Source organism: Nanorana parkeri, unplaced genomic scaffold (genome assembly GCF_000935625.1).
Source record: "Nanorana parkeri isolate BGI_ZX_2015 unplaced genomic scaffold, ASM93562v1 scaffold317, whole genome shotgun sequence".
Lineage (NCBI taxonomy): Eukaryota > Metazoa > Chordata > Amphibia > Anura > Dicroglossidae > Nanorana > Nanorana parkeri.
The window spans coordinates 544,197-553,251 of record NW_017306585.1 but is presented as its reverse complement, the minus strand read 5'-3'; the positions used below and the strand labels follow the sequence as shown (position 1 = coordinate 553,251).

The 9,055-nt window shown below is 38.1% G+C and overlaps 1 protein-coding gene across 1 annotated transcript in view; it reads right to left on the bottom strand.

Annotated features, from left to right (window-relative positions):
- VWC2 (von Willebrand factor C domain containing 2) overlaps positions 1–9,055 on the bottom strand; it is a 333,726-nt gene that overhangs the window by 177,370 nt on the left and 147,301 nt on the right. The window contains exon 3 of the mRNA XM_018558054.1: positions 4–112. Coding sequence (XP_018413556.1) covers positions 4–112 — 109 coding nt within the window. The remainder of the gene's footprint in view (positions 1–3; positions 113–9,055) is intronic.

The following is a 9,055-nucleotide window of genomic DNA, read 5'->3' as shown; positions in this document are numbered from 1 at the left end:
AACATTGCTCTGGCTCATACACAGGATCCACACACTCGGTCTGAGGGCATGCTGACACAGTGCACATAACTTCACCATTGGAGTCACAGCGACATTTCTCACATGGAGAAACCTGAAACAGAAATCAGTGATTAGGTTTGATTGTAACAGTTAGATCACAGATAGACCTTAAAGGCAAAATCCAAATTAATGTTGACTGGAACCAGTACACAGAGCAGAAGATTTCTCAAACTTCACTAGAAAACATACTTTCAGGAGGATCTTGGCAGTGGCTTGCTCTCAATACAAATCTTTTTTGATTTAATTAGTATGTTATTTTTTTTATGGAAAGGTAGCATTCATTATTGTTTAACATAACATTTTTCATAGTAAGGTAACATTAAGCTGATTTTTCCATATAGTCAAAACTTTTTTTATTTGGCTCACCTCATGTTAGCATACTATTTGTCAACTCCACCCCTTGATCCCACAGGACCATCTCCTAACTAACTAAAAAAAGAGAGCAAAACCCTTAATAAGTTTTATTTTTAGTCCTCATTACAGGCCACCTCTCCACTTGACTGTATTCCAACATGTGCTGGCGGGGTGGGCACACTGTTGGAATACAGTCAATGGCTGTGTCAGAGACTAGGAGACGCAGTTTTGGGCGACGTGTGCGCCGGCGCGAGGGACCACAGCTGGCATGTTAGGTAGTTCTCCAAGCCACGGTGAGCATCCCGATATCCATAGTAACTGATGGTCAGAGCCTGTTTTCAAAGGCTGTCACTGACATTTGTCGCTTTCTGATGTATGGCATTTTTCTTCTACTGATTGCTCTGATGTTCTTAAATTCTATTGGGGGGTCAGGGAACATGGGAGGAGTATATTGTTTTATGGAGTATATACTCCTCCCATGAGTATATACTCATGAAGTTCTACTTCTGAGTGCCTCCACCAATTTGGACAGTGTGCAAAGATGAGTGATACCAGGGCTGAAAACACACAAAAAATGTCATGTGGTAGCACCTGACACTCATGTAGCTATTATCAGTTGCCCTCTGCTTTGTATAGGTACACTTTTGGGAAAGTAACAGCTTTGCAAAAGCCATTTGCTAAGCTAATTTACCACTTGAGTATACCAATGCCTAAACCTGATGACTCCCAATGTTTTTTTTTTTACATTTGAGCTTTCTTTAAATAGTTTATAATGTATGTAGTATATGTTAAACACAAAGCAAATAACATTTCTAATAAGTATTGAATGTAAAATGAAAACTCTTAAATAGAACAATCAGCATATTGTGTCATATTGTGTAGATAGCAGTAAAAGGGCAGAAGCAGCTGTGTCCACTGCCAGACATACCTGCCCTCATTTTTTTCTTTACAATATACAGTATGTCCAAAGATGAGAGGTCTGTTAGATTAGAGTTAGGGATCACACTACACAGACCAGCTTTGATGAGGCAGTGTGGCTTCCAAATATAATTTACAAATGTATTCAACTAAAACCTTTGTTTTAACATAAATTGTTAAAACAGTCTAGGATTTGGGTTTTTTTTGCTGACTAGCTGGTAAGTGTGTTGGAAATGTATTATATTGCATCTCTGTCTATACCAAAGATTATATCTATTAATAAAATTGAAGGTCACTTTAATTAACAGGCTTCTTTTTATGCCTTGGGAATATATATAATCGTTACAAGTTATACCATTGTTCTCATTATCTAATCATATGTATATGATATAGCAACATGAACAATTATCTTATGCATACTAAAAGTACTGAAACATATTTTTTCTTATACACAATACTGTAGATTTTATTTTCAAGAATTTCCTATACAACATGAAAAATATTTTGTGGCACAGTGAAATCACAGTTGACATTTTATGTAGGTCACTAGATAAAGCTGATTCATTCTGAAGGGCTTGAGGTCAGCTAGAGGTTTAAGTCACTCAGTTTTTTCTATGTTTGTGTGAATTTTCTGTTATTGAGATGGAACACAATCAGGTGGAATAAATATCAATCCACTATTTGAGGTATGCAAGTAGCTGCAAAGTTAACCAGTTGACATCTGCGGTGTTAAACCCCCTTCCCATCCAGGCCATTTTTCAGTATTCAGCGCTGCGGTACTTTGACTGACATTTATTCCGTCATGCAGCGCTGTACTGAAATGAATTTCACTAGGGGGCGCGCGCGAGCAGAAAAAAAATGCCGTCTGGAGACGGCAACCCGCCAATGCTGCAGTGCCGTCCGTCTGTTTTTTTACAACGGGCGGACGGCAAGTGGTTAGAGTCTGTTTTTAAAAGCTCTCTGAATAGCTTTTAAAGTACAGCTAACGTCTCCCATTAAAAGAGAACTATGCACAAACCTTTTTTGGTGGTAGTTCTCTTTAGGGTCACAGGAGAACATTTACTAATTTCCTCCTGTGACCCAAAACTCAGAATATAGAGGGCTATTGCCCACTACATGCTGACACCACAGAGCTGGACTGCAGCTGGGACGGATCCAGACAATATTTTGGTATCCACCACCCTACCTGATTGACAGCTGGCTCTGCCTCTCTAGAGGTTTCCTCTTAGTCCCCAGACAAAGTTAAACCAAACAGTGAAGTATAACTAATGGAACTTCCTGTGATGGTGTGGCAATGATGCTGCAGTGCTCCTGAATTCAGAGAAGAGTTGTCACTCAACTGTGTACTATGCCTGTTTGCACTACAGTGTTATCAGTATTGCCACTGCATTTAAGCATTATTAAAAGAGCTGCTCTCTGCCAAACTGTATTTTTTTTGCACAAGTCCCCCTCCTTTACCCAGGAAAATTGCAGCTCACTATGCCCTTTCTTTGTCAATACCTTACCTATTAGCTTTAAAAAGGGTCACAATTTATTTTAAAGATTCTGCTCCCATTGACTTCAGTCAGATTAACATTCAGAGGAGTTCAGCAAACCTCCCTCGAACCCAACCCTGGTTCGTTCAGCTCATCACTACTTATCAGCCTGTTGTTACACCCCTAGTGTCACCCTTTTTTGCATACTGCACTTGATTAGCTGGGGAATGACAGCTAAGGGACCGGAAGTGTTACCTTATGAGGTTCATGGCAAATCTCCATGAACATATGTATATAGTTTTTATAATTAAATGTATTACACGTTGGGTGACAGAAGTTTTTGATTAAACATATTCTTTGTTGTATGTTGTATGTTGTATGTCATCATTGTCCCAGGTAAATCTTGAATGGGGTTATTGATCTGCTCAGGATTATCCTGTTAATTACATAGGGTATGGCAAGAAACCATAGGATATATAGACATTTCGGAGCTTTGACCATTTATTTTCAGAATACACACTTTCTTTTGTTTTTTGCTAAGAGCTTTAAATGTAATCTTGTAGTTAGATAAACAATTAGATTGTCCACCCAATCGTGACCTGGGGTTACCCTACGGACACCTGCACATTTTTAATTTTACTTCCGAATGCCTGGATGCAGTATTGTCATTAAAGATTTGCATAGAAAGATGTTGGAAGTTCTAACAAAGAGTATTTGGAAATATCCATTCCATTATATCATTATATATTCCAAATATCCATTGCAAACCTTTAAAACTTTGAATCAAAAATGTAAAATTGACCAGAGTCTATAATAGTTTCTTTTTTAATAATAGCAATGTGGTAAAAAGGCTCTAAAGCATTGTTTCTTTACTTTAGGTGGCATTTTTCTGTAAGGATAGGTAATAATATACTGAAACGTTCATAGTTACATAGTTACATAGTTAGTTAGGTTGAAAAGAGACACAAGTCCATCGAGTTCAACCTATAAAGATATGGAGGAGAAAAAAAAAAGAAGGAAAGCCTAAACAGAACACTATACCCACAATTGCCCACTGTTGATCCAGAGGAAGGCAAAAAAAAATCCTTTTAAAGCATGGTTCAATTTGCTCCAACAGGGGAAAAAATTACTTCCTGATCCCATAAGGCAATCGGATATTCCCTGGATCAACAATCTCTGATGCCCAAATATACCTATAATAACTCAATAAAACAATTCATCCCCTCACAGCTACCTCCTCATGTATCACTTCTCCCTCAATTTTAGATTGAAAGCCGTCACAGGCAGGGCCCTCCTTACCATCTTGTCTTGAATTGTATTGTGATTGTATTGTCTTCCTTATATTGTAAAGCACTGCGCAAACTGTTGGCACTATATAAATCCTGTATTATAATAATAATAATATCCAGTAATATTCTGTGCATTTAGTAATACATCCAGATGTTTTTTTAAACAATTACCTGAGATAGCTAGAACTAGCTCCTGGTGGAATCTATTCCACACTTTTACAGCTCTAACTGTGAAAAATGCTTTCCGTATGCAAAGTTTAAACCTCTTTTCCTCCAGATGCAAAGTGTGCCCCCTTGTTCTTTGCAGTGACCTTAAAGTGATTAATTTGGCACCAAGCTCACTGTATGGACCATTTATGGATTTATACATGGTGATCATGTCCCCCCTTTATCGCCCCCTCTCCAGAGAGAACAAATTCAGGTCAGTTAATCTTTCCTAATAGCTGAGCTGAGTTTAGTCACTCTTCACTGCACTTTCTCCAGTTCCATAACATCCTTTTTGTGAGCTGGTGCCCAAAACTGAACTGCCTATTCCAGATGAGGTCTTACTAATGCTTTGTACAGGGGCAGGATTATGTCTCTATCTCTGGAGTCTAGACCACTTTTAATACAAGAAAGTATTTTGCTTGCTTTAGAAACTGCGGCTTGGCATTGCATTCTATTATTCAGTCTATGGTCTACCAGAACACCCAGCTCTTTCTTCATCATTGACTCCCCCAAACATACTCCCCTTAGTGTGTATCAAGCATGCATGTTGTTTGTCCCCAAGTGCATAACTTTACATTTCCCAACATTAAACCTCATTGCCAAATAGATGCCCAATCACACTGTGCATTCAGATCTGCTTGTAAGTTGGAGACATCCTGTAAGGACTGTATTTCACTACATAACTTGGTGTTATCAGCAAACACAGAAACACACAAACAGTTCAGTTTTGAAACTTTCAGTTTCAGGTTCATTCTCTCTGCTTTTTTTGCAGAAAGTTTGGAGTTTAAATGATACACTTTATTGGTTAACTTATAGTGTATTTCCACTTTTGCAGCCAAATTGGAACACCTATTTTATATTTGTTGCATGCTCCCATTTACATAGCATAAGGTAAAAAATATTTAAAAAATGCTTCTAGCTGTTTAAATTGTTTTTACTTGGATTATGATTTTTATATGGCTTCTTAAAAGGTAAAAAATTCTAGTTGGTTTCCCCTTCTTTGAAGGGTTTGTGTCAACCCTGCCTGTGCTGCGCTGCCTCATTTCAATATAATTTGTAAAAGAAGATTTAAACACTGCCTGTCCTAACAAAGTGTTAAATTATTAAAAGCATGGCTTCTCCATTGTATGTTAATAAAGTTAATGAGAGTTACACAATCCACACATCTGTACTGTACTGGTGGATTTTATTATCAATTGTAAACTAGATTTAAACACTGTCTGTCCTAACAAAGGGTTAAAGGATTTGAAGCATTGCAAGTTAATGAGACAGGAGTCTGCCCCCTAGTTTGTCCTTCTATTTTCCCTTTCAAACTGCTCAGAGTAATCCAGAATCTTCAGAAAGGCCTTTACCAAAGAAACATCTCAAGGGTAAGAAATATATTTTGTTTAATTATATGTGAATTGAAACACATTACAAACATGTAGTGTGATTTTCTCAAATGTGACTACAAAAATGGAAATACACTTTAAGTTAATAAACATGTAAGATTTCGGGATGCCTTGAATCCCTCTTTTAGGCTTTATACAATTACTACTTCTTTTGCTTGTTTCCCTAATTTGTATTCCATTCTCTCACTCTAATCTCTGTGATCTGTCATGACAAGAGGTAAAAAAGCCTTTTGTCATACAGAAACACTGCATCCTATGAGAGACAGGCAATCTATGAATAGGCAATGTCCCAGTAGATTTAATGTATTGATTATAATACTGACACGAATGTTTAAGTATTCAACCCTATGTATTCAGATCAGACCTAACTACATGAAAGACATTATGCAAGTCATTCAGTGAAGCATCAATCAATGTTTCTACTGCAGGGTGTTTTTTTTGTTCAGTGCTACATGTGTTTTAAGAAATCTGTATCCTGAAAAACAAAGAATTAGTTGCATTGAGGATGTAAAATGTTTTACAGGATGAATACTGATTACCAAGGCTAAAGAAAGTCTATGACCCTTTTAAAAATACATTGTAATTGTCTATATTATTTTACTTCTCAACCTTTAGTAAATCCTGTTTGGTCTGGATTGATCAATGTCAGAATTATATCAGCTATACGATGAGCCAGTAGTTTAGCGTAAATCATAAGATCACAATTCAAGAGCGAGATGGAGGGAAAGTTTTGGGGGGAATCTGGTGTCTTACCTGGTTTAGGAATAGTCACAATCAAAGCCCTTAACATTTCTGTTGGAAAAGCAGTAGAGGCAGCAGAAGAGTAGAACACCTTGAATAGATAGGGGGCTCAGTATATCTCGGAAGGATTGATAATATTTGTTAGAGAAACCATCCGGGCCATGGGATTTACCAGGTGGCATGGATTTAATGATGAGTGCCAGTTCAGATAAGGTAAAGGGATCATTTATCTGATCAAGCTGAGATTGAGTGAGAGTTGGTAGTTGTAAAGAGTCTAAAAACGTGGAGATGTCAGACTCTGTGGGTTGTGGGAACAGAGGCATCATCCTTCAAATTATATTGGTCATTATAGATGTCAAAATAGGTTTTCCTATGAAAGATGTAAGGGAATAATCTATGAGAGCATGGCGGCGCTTGGGTAGAGCTAAAATGGGTTTCCTGAACACACAGGACATGAGCTCCCAGGGACACAGCTTATTTTAATAGTGAGTGGCACTTAGCCGGATGATTCAATCCTTTCAGGTTGAGAGAGAGTAGAGTGGCACCCATGGGGGTCAGATTGTAATCAGGAACTAGGAGAGTTGACAAGAGTTACTTTTATGGTTCGGCTCAAGAGAAAAAAGAAAACAAAAGTGCAAAATCAGAGTACTAAGCAAAACCACCTTTCAGCCACAATGTGTATTCAATCAGTACATAGATCCCCAACATCAGCCATTAATAACATCTAGTCCTATTGGTGACAGAAAATAAGAATAGTAGGGCTAAAGTTAATCATACATTTCCACAGATGAGCCCATTAGGAGTTTTGTTTGCTATAAAAAGGTTACCTGATAGTATCAGTGTTAGTTCCCGCCATTGCATCAGGGGCATCTCGCCATCAGGGAGGTCATATTGCGCATGTGCACACAAATGTGCACAAGCTCGATAGCAAGGCTTCAGTGTTAGCCCACCAACGTCACTGACAGCTGCCTCCCAACCCGGCTCTCCCCAAGAAGGCCATGCCCAACCACTCCCACTGCAGCATAGTTTGTGGTAGGTGGCCAACTTCTGTGCTACAGTATGGGAAAATATGATGCATTGTCTACACCAAACACATAGTGATACTACATCTGAGAGTTTAGAAATTGATCTTTGTGTGTCTAAAAATTGATCTTTGTGTGTCTAAATTAAAAGAGCTTTAATGAAAAGATCAAGAAACATTTGGCAAATTGAATATTTTGATAATTATGTCCATCAAGGCACATGTCCTTGGGGGTAAGAATCCCAATTTTCCCAAGCTTGCTCTGCACCGTGTCCCCTGCAATGGTGTATCCCATGGTAGCATAGCTGATCTAGACTGGGAAGGCCTCCTTATATATACACTGATGCCAGAAACTGCTCCTCCCGCCATTGCGTTGTTGTTACCCTTACCCTGTGATTTTTAAATCACTGCTCCTTTAAAAAAGGTATTTTTTAAAGTTTTTTTTCATTAATTCCTGTCCCCTAGGGCTTTACCCAGATCCCCATACACTTTTTATGGCCAATAACTTGCATATAAGCCCTCTTAAAGGGGACAATTGTTTTTGAAAGTTTGACTCCCATAGACTTGCATTGAGTTCAAGTTTGAACTTTTTGGATGTTCTAAAGTTCGAATTCAAACCGAACTCGGACCTGTTTGGCTCATCACTAATTGCAACAATTTTCTGTGTGAAGTGGTGTGTTATCTGACAGAAATGAAGGGGTGCCAATATTTTTGGCAATGACTGTATGTGATCCTGGAAATGCTTGCGGAATTGTCTTTTAGTCTTATCAATATAAAAAGATCCGCAATCACATATGATGTATACTATTCTAGTTGAGCCGCAATCGACTATATGCTTAGGAGTGAATCATATCCCTCCAGGTAACGTATCGATCGCCTCATCTAGAACCCGAGGGCATTGGGTGCACCTTCCACACTTATGCGCACACTTCCTATTATTTATTATCTCTTCTTTCAATGGCAGGTAATGACTAGAAATCAGTGTATCGTTTAAGGATTTAGCATGTCTGTAAGTCATTTCAGGATGATCTTTAACATAGTGACATAAAACCAAATCATTGGAAAGAATGGGCCAATGTTTCTGTAGAATTTTGAAGATTTGGGAGTGTTGTTTGGTATACTTTGTGATAATTCTAACAGCATTAAATTCCATCTTGTCAGAATGTTCATAAAGTAGTTACTGTCTGTTTTTTTTAGAATGGTTTTAGAGTAGCCTCTAAATAATAGGTGTTCACGTAATTGTCCAGCCTGTAATTTGAACTCCATAACAGTGAAGCAATTTATTCTCAAGCTCAAGTACTGAGAATATGGAAAGCTATTTTTCAGTGATTGTGGATAACAACTAGAAGCATGAAGGGTGGTATTTCCTGATGCCGGTTTACGATAAAGGGTGGTGGAAATGGTACCATCTTTTTGTTTGCTGACTGTGACATCTAGGAAGGAAATGTAATGTGAATTTAAGGTTGTAAGAATTAATTTGTAATCTATCTACAAAGTCCTGCAGTTGTTTCACAGTGCCAGACCAAATCATGAATACATTGTCAATGTACCTGTACCACATGGCCACGTGGCACAGGTACATTGTAAGAGTTTCATAAC